This window comes from Bos indicus, chromosome 14, assembly GCF_029378745.1.
Source record: "Bos indicus isolate NIAB-ARS_2022 breed Sahiwal x Tharparkar chromosome 14, NIAB-ARS_B.indTharparkar_mat_pri_1.0, whole genome shotgun sequence".
NCBI lineage: Eukaryota > Metazoa > Chordata > Mammalia > Artiodactyla > Bovidae > Bos > Bos indicus.
The window spans coordinates 1,731,952-1,748,155 of record NC_091773.1 but is presented as its reverse complement, the minus strand read 5'-3'; the positions used below and the strand labels follow the sequence as shown (position 1 = coordinate 1,748,155).

At 47.0% G+C, this 16,204-nt stretch overlaps 1 protein-coding gene across 3 annotated transcripts; it reads right to left on the bottom strand.

Annotated features, from left to right (window-relative positions):
- Positions 1-7,642: 7,642 nt before the first annotated feature.
- On the bottom strand, positions 7,643-14,827 carry LY6K (lymphocyte antigen 6 family member K). Of its 3 annotated transcripts, XM_070802310.1 has the most exons (5): positions 14,581-14,827; positions 13,642-13,773; positions 10,208-10,304; positions 9,193-9,297; positions 7,643-7,988 (listed from the first exon to the last, which is right to left on the bottom strand). In XM_070802310.1, the coding sequence occupies exons 3-5, from the start codon at positions 10,284-10,286 to the stop codon at positions 7,702-7,704; spliced, it is 471 nt and encodes a 156-aa protein (XP_070658411.1). In that variant the 5' UTR covers positions 10,287-10,304; positions 13,642-13,773; positions 14,581-14,827; the 3' UTR covers positions 7,643-7,701. The 3 variants fall into 3 exon arrangements, with proteins under 3 accessions (XP_070658411.1, XP_070658410.1, XP_070658412.1); XM_070802309.1 differs by lacking the exon at positions 13,642-13,773 and having other exon boundaries at positions 14,581-14,822; XM_070802311.1 differs by lacking the exon at positions 14,581-14,827 and having other exon boundaries at positions 13,642-13,985.
- Positions 14,828-16,204: the final 1,377 nt, after the last annotated feature.

Below are 16,204 nucleotides of genomic sequence, written 5' to 3'. Positions count from 1 at the left end.
ATTTTGTCTGGCTGCTCTTCAGATTTTCCTTTTATTCTTGGTGTTCATTAGTTTCACTACGATGTGCATAGATATGATTTTTCTTGATCCTACTTCAATTTTGTAAAGAGTTTCTTAAATCTATGGAGTGATATGTAATCAGTTTTGGGAAAGTTTTAGCTCCTGAATCTTGAAATGTTGTGTCTGACCCGTTCTCTTTCTTTTCCACTTAATGGATCCACATTGTCTCAGCTGCTGCTGTGTCACCAGAGGCTCCAAAGTTCTCAGAGTTAAAGCACTGACAGTCTCATCTGTGCATCTGAGGGTAGGCTGGGCCCAGAGGGTAGCTGTGCTTCTCATTCAGAACTGGGCTCAGCTGAGATGATTCAGCCATATGTGTCTCTCATCCTTCCACTACGAGGGTTATAATGAGCAGTTTCTCCTCATGATGGTACATTTGTGCATACATGCTAAGTTGCTCAGTCGTGTCCGACTTTTTGTGACTCCATGGACTGTAGCTGGCCAGGCTCCTCTGTCCATGGGATTCTCCAGGCAAGAATACTGGAGTGGGGTTGCCATGCCCTCCTCCAAGGAATCTTCCCAACCCAGGGATTGAACCCGCATCTCTTGTGTCTTCTGCACTGGCAGGCGGGTTCTTTACCACCCGTGCCACCTGGGAAGCCCCATTCATGATGGTGATAGAGGCATAAATAAGAAAGCAGACCTTAACAAATTAGAAGTTTGAGCCCCAAGTCAAGTCAAAGGAAATAAATCCAGCCTTTGGTTGATGGGGCTGCAAAGTTACATGGCAAAGTATTGGTTAAAAAATGGAGTCCACATTTACATCTGCATTCAAGCATGTTGGACCCTTCACCATGGCCCAGTTATCAAGCTCTTTCCATTCTTTAAAAGTGGTACAGTGTTCAGTCTGATGTTTTCTACCTACTGCTCTTCTCCATTACTGAAATCCCTATCTTTGCTTTTATTTCAAATGCTGCTAATTCAGCTCTTGGTCCTTTCTGTCATACTCTAGATTCTTATTTCATTAATTTTTGCCACTTCATTATTGTCTCATTACTATTTTTTAACTTTCAAAATGGAATGTGTAATTCCTTGATTTTCTGATGTTCTTCTATTATAAAAATTGAGGTTTTAAAATGCTTGTCAGTTTTCCCCCTGGAAGATGCTATAGCTTTATCCCGGTGTTCTGTTGTGTATCGTTTTGTTTTTTGTGGAGACTTTAACTGTCCAGTTCGCAGGACTTGACATTTTTCATTCGGGGTCTTGTTTTTCAGCAGAGCGCCTGCACTGACTGCTGGGTGCAGAGCTCAAGGCATGTTAATTGCGTTGTTCAGTGTTTTTACTCAACTTCTGCCCTCAGGTCTGTCTCTTGTTGGGAGAAGTGTGTCTAAATATTCCACTTTGTTGCTGGTTTTGTCCGTTTCTCCTTGTTCTAACACTTTTTACTTTATGTATTTTGGAGCACTTACATTAGATACACATAAATTTTAATTTGTTAAAAACCTTTTTCTGGTAAGTTGAACATTTTGTTATTTATGTCTGTTAGTGATTTTTGCCTTAAAGTCTGTTTGTTTAACATGGATAGTTTAAGTCTACTGTATCTTCTTCTGTCTTTTATGATGAATTTTTCTGTGGTCTTTTGTTTTGAGTATTTTTCTGGATTAAAACAAAAACTTCAATCTGATAGTCTGTCTCTGAGCTGGTGATTTGATTTATTGTGATTGTTAAGGCATACAGATGCATTTCTATCACCTATTATTTAGTACCTTTAAATTTCTTCTATCCATTTTCTCTCAAGTATTGGTTTCTTTTTTCTATTGCTAGGTAGAAGGTAGCAAACTCCATTTCTGTGACACTTTGGCATTGACCCTTTATGCCTATGGCCATCTCTGATTTCTCTGTGAACCACATAGAAACCAGAGAACATTTCATTGTTAATCATGCCTTTTCACACCATTTGTATCCAGTATGGCCTTATTTTCTTTAACCTTCCAAATGAGAAAATATTATTTTGGGGCTATCTTGTTAGTGTTATTTGGCTTTATCCACAATTGGGCTTCCCTGGTGGCTCAGCTGGTAAAGAATCTGCCTGCAATGCAGGAGACCTGGGTTGGAGACCTGGGTTCAATCCCTGGGATGGGAAGATCCCCTGGAGAAGGGAAAGGCTACCCACCCCAGTATTCTGGCCTGGAGAATTCCATGGACTGTATAGTCCCTGGGGTTGCAAAGAGTCAGACAGGACTGAGCGACTTTCACTTTACATGTCTTAGTCTGCTCCAGCTGCTACAACAAAACATCGTGAACTAGGGGGATTAAAGAGCAGACACTTGTTTCTCAGAGTTGTGTAGGCTGCACGTTCAAGATCGAGGTACCAGATGATTCATTTTCTGGCAAGAGCCCTCGTCCTGGCTTGCAGATGGTGGCCTTCTTGCCATGTCCTCACGTGGCAGAGAGAGAGAGAGAGCTCTCTGGAGTCTCATCTTCTAAGGATATTCATTCTTTTGTATCAAGGCCCAACCATTATGACCTCTTAGCCTTATTTACTTCCTTCCTCCACATACAGTCACACCAGGAATTAGGGCTTCAACACAGGAATTTGTGGGGATACAGTACAGTCCATGGCACCACATATTAACATGTTTTTTAAAAATTGGTTCTTTCTTGCATTCCGTCTTGCTGTCTGGGATTATTTTCACTCCTCTTAATGCTTTTGGGGGAGTTCCTTTAGTAATTACTAGTCAGTGGTAAACCATTTTATTTTTTACTTATTGTAAACAGCCTTTTAGTATTCAAGGCCAAGTTACTTTTTGGCTGTTTTCTTTCAGCGCTTTGAAGTTGCCACTGCCTTGCCCTCTGCCTCCCAGAGCTGTGGCCTGCGCAGGATATAACTGCTGTTCGCTTCCAGATGCGTGTTTTCTCTCTGGAGGCTTTTGTAATTTTCTCTTGGTTTGCAGTCTGGACGTTTTGCTCTGAGTGTGTCTCAGAGCAGCGGGCCTGTTGTGATTGCTTGACCTGAATGCTGTTGCATCGCTTTTGGAAAATCGCCCATTGCTCTTTGTTTGAACACTGCCTGTGCTCTGCTTTCTCTGTCCTCTTCTGGAGTCCTGCTTGTTTTCTGTATTAGCTTCTCTCTTACTCTTCATGTCTTCTAGTTTCGTCTCTGTGTTTCCCATCTCTTTTAACCTCTTGGTTGCAGTGGAATCGTTTGTTCAGCTCAAATTCCAGTGTGTTGTCATCTCGTCATCTGTGTGCGATCTACTGTTTAATTTCTCCCTTGAGTTTGTATAAGGTTACCGAGGTTACATCACTCACTCCCAGCAGTTTCCTGATTTTTTGCCTAATATTTTTGACAGTCTGTCGTTCTTTTCCTCATCTTTTCTATGCTCTTTCATTTCTAAAAGCAAATTTATTTTGTATTACAGACCTGTGATTTCCAACGTTTGAAACTTTTGGTGATCCACTTCTGCTTACTTGTTGTTTCTTGTGTTCTTGTGTCTTTTGTGAATTTTGATTTTTAGCAGATATTTATTGAGATAATACCTCTGGGACTCTATGACTTCTGAGCTGAGTGAGTATTCCTTCAGAAAGGATTTTCCTTTGCTTTTGTAGGTATCACAGGGTGAAACTCATCCATTACCACTTAACATTTATCTTGTGGCTTAGGTTTATTGGAATAAACCAGTAGTGGAAATACAAGCCCCAAGTGATAATGACCGTATCTAATTCTGAGGAAAAACTTCTCTTCATACGTTTTTCTCCATGTGGAGCCAATGCTGACATAGACAAGTTTCCTTGTGCAGAGAGAGTCTTTTCCCCTAGTTTAGTATTTAATTTAGAGCACATCCCCTCTGAAGTGCCTCATTTATGTCTTTTGCTTTCACTTCCTCTCTCATGGAAACCCAGTGCCTTGTCCGCTGCCCAACCTGAGGCTCACGGTGATAGAAAAAGAGCAAATATGCTGAAGCAGCTGCCAGCTTCACTCCTTGCTCACTGTATATGGTAAAGATTATTTTATTTCCTTTCCTTCCCCCCTTCTTTCCTTTCTTCCTCTTCTGAAATGTTCACATTAGGTTGGTGTACAGTTAAAAAGTATTCAGATTTTTTTTTTCACGCGACATTTTTAACTGGTCTGTAATAGGAGGGATTTTAGCTGACAGGGTTGTTGCTGAGAAGAAGCGTTTTTGCAGTCCTTCCTTCATGATGTGCCTGAGCCCCCACTGTCGAGGCTGACCATGTCTGACTAGCTGGGACGGTGCGTGGGCTCGTCACATCCTTGGATTATGTGAGAGCATTTGAATGCTTCGCCACAAAGTATGGTGTTTGAGCTTTCTGGTGGGTAACTTTTATTAAATTATTGACTTTTTCTGTTCCTAGGGGTCACAGCATTTTTAAAAGATCAATTAGTGAATGTTAATGATGCTGTGGTTATCATCCTTTACTTCTTGTTGGACATCATTTTCTAAGACTGAGTCATTCTTACATTTCTGGAGCAAATTGTACTTGGTCATAACCTGTTATTATTTTAATACAGCCAGTTAGGCAGTTTTTGGGTTTTGTTCACAAGTATGTTGGCCTCTAATGTTCCTTTCTTGTACTGTTTTTGTTTTGCTGTAGTTTCAGTTATGTGCTTGGCCTCTAAAAGGAGTGAGTTAGAAGGAGTGCTCCATGTGCTTGAGACAGACAACAGGTGGGTGTGCTCGTTCAGAGACGGAGGCTTTGGAGTGGAACTTGGGAGTCGCTCCGTGTGTCTCAGGAGACAGGTCCTTGGCTGGGTTTGAGGGGCAAGGTTTGAAGGCTGTACTCCCCAGCGCCTCCACGTGTCTTCTTGGGGCCCATCAAGTCCAGTAGTCCAAAGAACTGGCAGCTCATAAAGCTTCTGAAAGGCTAGAAAGCTGCCTTCTCCCTAGAAAGCTGCTTTCAATTAAAGTGGACCCTCAAATTCTCCATTTTGTTTGTTTTTAAAGCCTACATATAGGTGATAGTTTGGGCATGCATGTGTATCTTGTCACTTTGAACAAAAAATGCTGCTTTTACAGCCCCTCAGTTTCGTCCCCTCTAGAGCATGTGCTCTGCGCTGCTGCAGCGCTCACCAGGTGGAGCTTGCTCCCCCGCGACACAGCTCTGGGCTGCTGAGCACTGCGCTTTGTTTACACGAACAAGAAAGAAACACTTGCTACTCTTGCTGAGACCCCCTTGTTTGCAGTTTTCTGTCACTTGCATCACACTTGCTCTTAAAGAGCACAGTGGCCACCTTAGCAATGCCACTTAGAGTAACACGTTTCCTCCCCCTCACGTGAGCTCTCCCTCTCTCTGAATGAAGCTTTGACGTCTCCAGGGCACTGTAAGCCTCTTCCTCTCAGGCCCTTCTGTCAGCTCTGGCCAACATTCTGCTGTCTACCTCCATGTAGCCGTCCAGGCCTGGCCTGGCCCTGCTCACCTTGGTTTGCCCGCCTCTCTCCAGCTAAGTTTTGACAGATCGTTTGTTCCTCAGTTGCTCTCTTGAACCCAAGTGTAGTTCCCTCTTGCCCTTGTGACCTTGGATTGGTGAACACCTAGACCTCATAGAAAATGTTCATCACCCAGTTGTACCTGACTCCTTGTGACCCCATGGAGGGTAGCCCACCAGTCTCCTCTGTCCTTGAAATTTTCTAGGCAAGAATAGTGGAGTGTGTTGCCATTTCCTTCTCCAGGGCATCTTCTGGACCCAGGGATTGAACCCGGGTCTCCCAACTGAGCCACTAGAGGCCCTGCCATTTCAGCTCCTATTCTGGGACTGCTCCTGGGTCCTCTTGCCAGCAAGCTTTTCTGGGTCTCTGCATGGTCTCAGCCATGACCTTCTCTCTCTCTTGCCTTCAGGGCCTATTCCAAGCTGACATCATGCCCAGCTCGTCTGTGCGCTCACTCTTTAGCAGACACCCCTGTCTTCAGCTTCACAGAGAATATGTGACTGTTTGGGAATGAATTCTTTCATTTCCTGGCTGCTTCCAACATGTGAGCTTTCTGTGCACTCCTACTTGTCCCTCTACTCGCTCACAGAAGTGTTTGCTCTCCTGCTGGGGTTGCAGCCTCTGCTTTGGATCCTGTTCCATTCTGTCTGCACCAGCTGGGCCCCCGTTGCCTGTCCTTCACTCAACTGGCTCCCTGCTCTTCACAGATAAAGATTCCCAAGTCTTTACATTCTTGGTGTGGCATCGATGTTGATCCGTGATCTGTTTTTTCTAAACACTATCCTCTTAAAACTTCTTCCTTCCATAGTGACTTCTAGAAAGTGTATCTATCTGGTGACAGCATTTTCCCCAATTCACTTGAACTCCTCATCCTGCAATAATCTGATATCTCTCATCATTTAATCATTGAAAGTACTCTTCATCAGATCACCAAAGACCCACCAGATCGAAACCTAGGGAATTCTCCCTGTCCATGGGTCTTGATGTCCTAGTCATCTTACACTGCGCTAACCATCCTCCTGGTGAAGAGATGCCAGTGTCCAGTTGCCATGGCAACTTTTGAATAGTTGACCTCTTGCATCTCTTGCCTGCCTTAACAAAAGGGATCCTACTTAAAGTCTTGTCCTAGGCTGAGAGTGGGGAGTCCTAGGAATGCCGCTTCTGGACAGGGCATGAGCAGGAAGGCGGGAGTGCAATGCCTACGCTAAAGGGACACGCACAGAGCAGGAGCCGAACAGAAACTGGAAACTGTCAGCTGTGGAGTCACTGGCCAGCACTCGGGGGCCCTTCTGGTTCAGAGGCTCTAGATGTGACAGAGACAGCCCTGCTCCCTGCCTGCCCCACAGTACCCCCTTCTGGGGCCATTGAGACTCTCTGGAAGGTTTCCAGGATGCCCCAAACAGCATTCCCTGAGTCAGACTGGGTGAGGCGGGCCAGAGTATGGGAGGGAGGGGGAAGCAGGAGAGCTGCAGATGGGGCTGCACCCACCCTAGCACCCAGTCGGGGCCACAGGGGAGAGAGCATTTGTTTTGTGCAGAACTGTGGCTCAACTCTCTGGCTGTCTGTGCACGGCTACATCTCAAACAGAGACTGGACAAAGGCTGGAGCGTCAGCAGCAGCGCTGCTGTGTGCCTGCCCAAGCTTCAGATGCTGGACAAACGCACGTGCAAGAATCTGTGAGTCCACACACCTATGCCGGTTGGTGGGGGAAATCCATGCTTACTCAACAGAATTTCTCCTCTTCTGTCTCTTGGAGTCTGGAAGCAAGAGCTGAAGGAGAGAAGCCAAGGGGCCTCCCCTGTCAGAAGAGGGCTGTAATCAGGAGGGGGTCCTACTACCCCACACTGAGCAGTATTTCTTTCACTCCAGAGACACCTTATGCCCAAATCATTCTGTCTCCCCCACTGACCCTGGGCCCCCCCAAAGGTCAGAAGTGTCTGAGGTCTACTCTTCATGGGTGGGCCTCAGGCCCTGCCCTCCATCAATACCAAGGCCCCCCAAGGTGAAGAGGAGTCCAGAGTGATTGTCAGCAATAAACAGTTACAAGGTTTGATTTCAAAGAGAAACAGCGTGTAGACAAATGGCTGTGGGGAAGGTTTGGCCCTGCGGTAATTCAACCTGTGAGGCAGGGCCAGATGGGCTCATTCTCCCCACCCCACGTCAAGGTCCCTGCAAAGTCAGACACCACTGAGCTAATTGATGGAAAACAAATTTAATGCAACAAGTCCCAACCACCTGCAGCCAGTTGACCTCGTCACGGCAGCCTGAGGCCCAGGGGCGCAGAAGCCAGTGTCAGGAAAGGCATCAGCCCGGAGCTGCTGCCCCTGCCCTGCCCCTTGATGAACTTCAAGTAAGCGTCTTCTGTGTTTTCTCTGATGATTGGTTTCTGGATGTTGCACAGGCTGGATGTACAGCACGCCAGGTACAGAAAGGGTGTGGGCTTTACGAGCACGAACGACCTGGCCACCTGTGAAAATGCCTCATTCATCCCACAGTTCAGTGCACACTGCTTGGAAATAAGGAAGAACCGTGGAAATACTCCTAGTGGGAAACAGGACAGAGAGATGGGGGTCTCATGAATTGAAAGCAGCAACGCCAACACCATTTCTGCCTGAAGTCTGCCCAACCCTGACCCTTCTATTGCCCCTTACCAGAGCCCCACTCAAAGAGGGCACCTGAAAGGGATTTGGGAGCCGTCACTGCAAAGGAAGAGGGTCAGGCCTTTGTGTTCAGAGCTGCTTTTGGGGGTGGCGTGGCATCAGATGCCACCATCTCTGACCTGTCTGCACACACCTGTCTGCACTTGAGCCTGGCAGTCTCCATTTGGGAACGCATAGGTTCCCTGGGCCTCAACTTCTCAAACATGGTTGCTCAAGCCTTTGTGACCACAGACGAGACACACAGGAGCAAGGGGCACCTGGCCATCCTGGCCACTGCCCAGGGCTTGGAGCTGGCCTCTCAAGGAGCCACTCCTGCGGCCTGGGTGTAACTGCTGTGACTGTGAGCCTACTGCCGGCACGGCCAGCACTGGGGGCATGACCTGTCTTCTGACTTCACCTCCTCCCATATTTCACTGCGCAGTCATCTTTCCACACTAAGTTATCAAGTCCAGGTGAGGCTGCAGTGGGGCTTATGCCTCGACTGACTCAGTAGCCCACACGCTTCTTGGAACATGGAAGCCCCAGAAGTGGCTGATGAATGGAAAGTGAATTCTCCAGGCCAGACAAGGCCACTGTTGGGTCATGCCAGGGCCTTCAAAGTCACCCTCGGGAGAGAGTTCTTCATGAGGCCAGAAGTGCTTGGGGGAGTTACAGATGGCAGAGCAGTGGTCTCCAAATGTTTTAAAGCATGCATCCTCTTTTCAGGACATATTTTAAGCCCTGATTATATACATCTTTTGTAAAAGCTATTCTTGGTCAGACATTGAAGTCATTAAGGCTCAACTGCTCACCTAGAAGTGAATGAAAAGAACTCTCCTTTACTTTCTCCCTGCACCTCAGTATTTCAGTCTGGCCAGCGGTTGCTGCGTGCCACCCTGCATCGGCTCTGGGGTTACTTATGTAAGCTGAGTCTCCTCAATGGCCTGCTGGCACTCCTGGCTTCACAGGACTTTGCTCTTCAAATTTAAAAAAAGGATCATTTTTATGTTAGTTATTCTTTATTGAGGAAAACTCGACAGGCCCTAAGTCCTGAAAGCATTCTACTGACCTGTGTGTGGAGCCCCACTGGGACCCAGGACACTTACTCACGGCGGCAGAGATACAGTATGTAGAGCCATTGTCACAGTTTTCTGGCCCTTGGCATTCAAAACTGTTCTCCTTCTCACAAACGTGACACCTCAGGACAGCATCTGAAAGGAGGAATAAAAAGAAAGCGGAATGTGGCAGCTCTCAGATCCCATCAGAGCAACACCTGCCATCCTCTCCTTCCTCTGAGTGAGGACAGAGCCCTGGGTCCATCCATCTTTCTGGTGCCTCACAGCCTCCCCTATCCTGCAAGCTCCTCCTCTCCTCTCTGGGCTTCTCTCGTGTGCCCACTGGATGTGTCTCACAGACCCACACCACACCCATAGCATGAACACAGGCGAGCGCAGAGCCTCAGCCCGGAGACATGCACTGTCATATGGAAACAGCCGAGTCCCTGCCTCCCCCAACCCCCACTCAGGACATGCCCACATCACCACACCTCACTGGCGCCTCACATTAGCTGCTCTAGAGAAAGAAGCCCCATGGCTGTGGAGTCTGCACCCATGCACCCTGTCCACCCACCTTCCTGGCTGACCCCACTGCCTCCAGTGCCTGGCTCCACACTCCTTGGCCTGAGACCCTGTGTCCTGCCTGACCCAGGAGCCGAGGTGGCCCACTATGGGGTCTGTGTCAGGGGAGGACTTGTTCCTAGGGAAGAAGCTGGTCACACTCCAGCAGCTCTCCATTTTCAGAGACAGCCCCAGAAGGCTTGAAGATGGCTGGTTCAGGCTTGGCCTCCAGCCCCACCATCCCCAGGAAGGCAGGGCCATGGCAGGGAGAGCTGGGTGCTGGGCAATAAAACCAGCCATCCCTGCCTGCCCTTGGGGACCCCACATCAAGAGGCTCCCCAACTATGTATCCATATCAGCTGACCACCCTCCTAAGGCTGTCTTGCCCACTGAATTCTCTGGGCTACACCTGCCTGGACCCACCTGGGGCCATGGCCACCCTGTGTCTGCACAGGCATTCCAGACCTCCTCCTCCCAGCCCAGGAGGCTCAGGGCCAGAACTGACCTTGTCTTCCAGACACGGTGAGATTGCTCTCCACCTGTGGCAGGCCCAAGACCAGAAGCAAAGCAAGGAGGGTTATCATTTCCAGTGATGCCTGGTCCTGGACATGAGGAACAAGCAGGGCCCCTTGGTCAGCTCTGACTCTGGAGTTAGATTTGACCCCTGTTGGTCTAGTACCATTCAGGGCCCTCCCCACTGGTCACCGGGGCAGACCCTCTCCTCATCCATGGGCCAGGGGCTGGGTGTGGCCTCTCAATGCTGATTGGGGGGGGGCTGTCACCACCACCACCAAGTCCCCTCTGTCCCCAGGGACCCCATCACTCCCTGGAACTCTGCATTCATTCACCCATGCCCCAGCAAACTTGCTTGGCAAGTGTTCCTACCGCAGCTCCCCCAAGGCAGTACCAGGTTTCCCCCACCCCTGATTTGAACTCCTGTTCTCTTAGGAGACACCATGGGGTACTCTCCCACCCAGCGCTACCGCCCTTCCTCTTCCCTCTTCATCTTCCTCTCCATCCATGGCCAGGTCTTCACTGGTGCAGCCTGACCCCAGGGTACAAGAAGGCTTGGCTACCCCTGCACCACCCAGCCCAGCCTCACTGCCCAGATCGGTGCTGAGGCTAGCCCTCTCTCTCACAAGGCCTGCCAGCCTTATGCCCTTACACACTTATATTGTTGATTGACTCTTTTTTGGTTTGTCTGGTTAGGAATTAGAAAGCCAAATGAGAACCTGTATTAACTCTAGCAACCACAAACACAACGACAGCAAGAAGAGAAAATCAGAAAGCTGAATTTGCAATGTCACCAGGTAAACAGAAATCAGAAGAGTAGCAAGCCCTAAAAAAGTGGAATGATATACTGTGTTCCCAGATCAGAAGACTTACTGTTGCTAAGATGTCAGTTCTCCCTAAATTGATCTGTAGATTTAGCACAATCTCAAATTTCCCAGAGATATATTTTCAATGTAGAAATAATCAACTGGGATTCTAAAATTGAAGTAGAAAAGTGAAAGACCTAGAATAGCCAAAATAATTTGGAAATAGAAGAGCCAAGGACTTATACTACTTGATTTTGAGACTTACTAGAAAGCTATGATAACCAAAGACAGCATGATGCTGCAGAAAGCTTAGACATACAGTCAGAAGAATGGAATAAAGAGTCGAGAAGTAGACCTACCCATGTGTGACTGACTGATTTTAGACAAAGATGACAAGCAAAAAAAATGCATTGAAGAAATGGCCTCTCCTGTGACAAATAATGCTGAGACCTTGGAACAAACAGATGCAAAACTGATGCCCCCAAATGCAAAAAAGAAAAAGAAAGACATAAACATGACTTTCCCTTTGAAAAGTGAAAAATGAAAGTGTTTGTCACTTAGTTGTGTCCAACTCTTTGTGATTCCCATGGACTGTAGCCTTCCAGGCTTCTCCATGAAATTCTCCAGGCAAGAATACTACAGTGGGTAGTCATTTCCTTCTCCAGGGGTCTTCCTGACCCAGGGTGGTGTCACCTGGGTATCTGAGGTTATTGATATTTCTCCCGGCAATCTTGATTCCAGTTTGTGCTTTATCCAGCCTGGCATTTCACATGATGTACTGTGCAAATAAATTAAATAAGCAGGGTGACAATATACAGCCTTGACGTACTCCTTTCCCAATGTGGAACCAGTCTGTTGTTCCATGTCCAGTTCTAACTGTTGCTTCTTGACCTGCATACAGATTTCTCAAGAGGCAGGTCAGGTGGTCTGGTATTCCCACATCTTTAAGAATTTTCCAGAGTTTGTTGTGGTCCACACAGTCAAAGGTTTTGGCATAGTCAATTAAGCAAAAGTAAATATTTTTCTTTTGCTTTTTTGATGATCCAACAGATGTTGGATGTTGACGTTTTAGATAAGATGTATAAAGCATGAATCACACAAGTAAAACTGCTACAATTCATAGGGAGATAACGCTGATGCCTGTAGTTAACTTTGAAAGGAATCCAAAAGATAAAGTGAATAACGCATTGTTAGACAGATGGATAGACACATGGGAAAACTAGTAAAATGTTAAGGTGGACAAGGTGGTGGGCTTCCCAGGTGACGCAGTGGTAAAGAACTGCCTGCCAATGCAGGAGACACAAGAGACAAAGGTTCAATCCTGGCTTGGGAAGATCCCCTGGAGGAGGAAATAACAACCTACTCCAGTATTCTTGCCTGAAAAATTCCATGGACAGAGGAGCCTGGCAGGCTGCAGTCCATGGAATCACAAAGAGCAATGACTGAACAATTAACACTTTCACTTGCTTATACCGAACAGAGTTGGACACAACTGAACACACACACACACACACACACACACATCCTTGCACTCACTGTAAAATATTTCAACATTACTGCCTCAGATAATTTATATAAAATGCCAGGGATTTAAAATGTGCTCTACAGAGAATTCCCTGTTGGTAGTCATTAGGACTCCATGCTTTCACTGCCATGGGCCCACGTACAATTATTCATCAGGTAACTAAGATGCAGCCAGCCAGGTGGCATGGCCAATTTTTTTTTTTAATGTGTTCTACATTTTTTTAGCCCAGATTTAACCCATTATGAGAATTACGGCATAGGGCAGAAACTATTTGAACGAGAGTCTTAATTCACCTTCTCAGTTAAAAACTAAAGATCCAGAATTTGACTGCCTAACCCTGCGTGTAGAAATCTAAGGCTTCTGCAGCGTATAGGTTAAATGGGCTGGGAGTGATATTTAGAATGTTTTAACATTGCTAGTCACAGTCTTACAAGCTACAGTAACTTCTATGGGGGTAGAAAAAGGATTAAGAACATCATTAAATGAATGAGAATTAAAACAGGTGGCCTTTTGCATTGCTTCACTTGTCCCTGATATGGCAAAGACTGTCCAAGAAGAAAAACAGCTCATGGGAGACTTGGTCTATGAGGCCAACTTAGCTAACACCTCCCAATTCAGGCAAAAGTTGTATTCTTTGGAAATGGGACTCATCACACATTGAGTTTTCCCACAGAGGTGTTTGAATTTGCCAGCATATGTGAAAAATCGAGCGTGGTGGATCTCAAGAATGATAATGATATGACTTAGTGAGTTGCTACATTGATAACACCATGTGGATGAGTTCCCTCCAAGAAAAGTGTGATAAAGAACCTTATTTGGCGCCAACTGGAAAGAAATCATCTGAAAGAATCTCCGGAAAAAAGATCCTGGAGATTACTCAGGATCCTGGATTATTGTGACACCACCCCCTCCCGATTTTAGCTCCAGACATTACAAAAGATTGTAAAGGGCAAAGTTCAGTGGCATCCCATAACGTCATTTTCCTTTTCTTTTGGTACCACTAGCTTGGCGAAGAAAGTGATGACCTGGTTAAATCTCTGTGCTGGTCGTCCACTGATGGTGTTGACTAACAGAAAGCTAACAGAAATGTCATACCTGTGAATTGCTTTTAGCAGGAAATACCTGATCCTCCTAGGGGTGTGATTTAAATCAATGTGGACTCTGCAGGTGACGGGTATATGAGTTGGGCAGCGTCCAGCCTCAAGGTCGGAGATGCTGGGTGGGGTCCTGGTGGGACGTGGCTTTCAGTGGTGAAGATGCTGTGTGGGTTCCCACGTCACCCATCCCCAGAAGATGATGATGAATGGCCCAGGTGGTGGTGGAAAGGATACCCACAGGAAAGGCTGCCAGGTAGGTAGGGGAAGCCATGGGACCCCAGTAGAGGGATGCATGCTGTCAGAACGGATGGGGATGGTCACAGTTGCATCTGCCATCCCGGCTTCACGAGGGAAGGGCCAAACCACAGAATCTGCAGACACTGACCTGAGACTGAGTCCAAGTCTGAAGTTCTGGGTCCACCACCCTACCTCCTGCCTAGAACTTTTGGAATCTTCTAGCCACCTCCCATCTGTTCCTCCATCCAGCTGTACCCCGCCTGCCATCTCCTGCCCAGGTTTTCTAAACCACCGCCTCCCCCCACCCCCGCTCCCCGCCCCGCCACATTGTGCCCAGGCCTTTGGAACCTTCCCCAGCCCTGTGGTCTGTGAAGACCTTCGGGAACCTTCCACGTCTCTCTCCCCGCCAACCCTTCAGGGTCCTGCCCAGACCTTCTAGAAACGTCTCCTTGCACCTTGTCCTTCCCAGGCCTCCCTAACCTCACCTGAGACCCCATGTCCCGGAGGACCTTTTGGAGCCTTCTTCAGCCTCCCTATTCTGCGAAGACCTTCTGGAATCTTCCCAGATACTCGCGTCCTGCCAAGAACTGTGGAAACTTCCCCACACCCGTGTCCCAGCCAGACTTTGGGATTTCCTCTTCCTCTGCCCCATCCCCAAACCGCCCCCAACCTTGTCTTGTCTAAACCTACTGGAACCTACCAGGACACGAACTCCAGTGGGAACCCACACGAAGCTGCAGGTGTGTGAGGAGAAGTCAATTAGGCTCCGCGACCAGACTCAACCCGGAAGTACTGAGCGGCGTCTCCCATCAGGCTTTGCGCGGCTTCCAGAAGGTTTCGCTGCGGTCGCAAGTGAGAGCGCCCCCAGGGGCAGTCTCGTCAGAGGTAGTCTCGTCTGGCGGAGGTAGATGCCCGAAAGTATTAGAGGACACGGAGCGGGGAGATGGTTCCAGAAGCTCTGGGCAGGGGCAGGGGTGGCGGGGCAGGTTCATGCCGTGACATACCCCAGCATCACAAGTCTCCATGACTGACAGTACTAGCGTTCCTTCTCTGTTACAATGAAACTGAGGGAGAATCATTACTCGAGAGAACCAGCAAATCCCCAAATTCTTGGTAACTAGTCCTAAACCAATTATACAGAAGAGAGGCCCCAGTGGAAACTGGGTAACAGTAAGGTCTAAAGGATTGTGAGGTGATCGCAAGTTAAAAGTGCAGGGAAAGGAGCGGAAAAGGTGCTTAGTGAAAATATATCACGATACAGGCATCTCGTAGAAGAGAGAACAGGGTGAAAATTTTCTCAGCTGCCATTCAGGAAGTTAGATAAGCATAGATTAACTACCCAAAGAAATGAAGGAAATACAAAGAGGAGAGGAGAAATGAATAGGAGGTAAACACACAAAGCCAAAGTTGATTATCTGGAGGCATTCAAAGTATTGGTGAAACAGAAGAGACAACAAAGAAAAATTCTCATTCCCAATATCAGAAATGGAAAGGGAGGCATCGATCAGCTGTTACTGATCTTATAAAGAAAATGAGTGGCTGCGATGAGTAGGCTTCCTGTGATAAACGTCACATTCCTGATGAAATGAACTAAAACCTGAAGAACACTGGGAACCAGAGGTGACTCACAATGCAAGTGTAGGCTGAAATTATCAGACTCTTTTGGAAAAACTAGGTACCAGGTCTTCTATCGAAGTTAAATCCTTGAAACAATAGAAGGATAACCAAGTTTATGAATGCTAAGTCCCAAAAGAGTAAAGATAAATCTACAAATTCAATGCAATTTCAGTAAGAGTCTAAACAGGTGCTGTGTGTGTGTGTGTGTGTGTGTTTGTGTGTGTGTCCGTTTGTGCATGTGCGTGAAGTTGATTCCAAATATTCAGATGTTTCAGAAACGGAAAGGGCTAGGAGTAGCCAAGGCAATATACTGGGAGAAGAAAAGTACTGGAGGACTTGAGCTCCCAACTGCCAAGATATTTATATTTTCTCACTTATTGAGAGAGTATGGTGTTGGCTCAGGGTTGAAAAACAGACCAATAGAGGAGAAAGCAAAGTCAGAAAGCACAAATATCCAATTACAGGCTTTCTGATGAGGCTTCCCCTGCCTTGGCATGGGGAAACGTTCTTGTGTGCCTTGACGAATGGTGAATAGATGAGATATTATACACGGGTACCACACAAAAGAAGCAGTTCAGGACATTTGTGGATCTCAATGAATCCTCAGAAAGGAAAAAGGAAAATGTACAATGCTATCCTGGTGTCCGTTGGAAAATTAAGCATATACAAAATTGAAAAAAAATATTGCTGGTCACATAAGAAAAAGT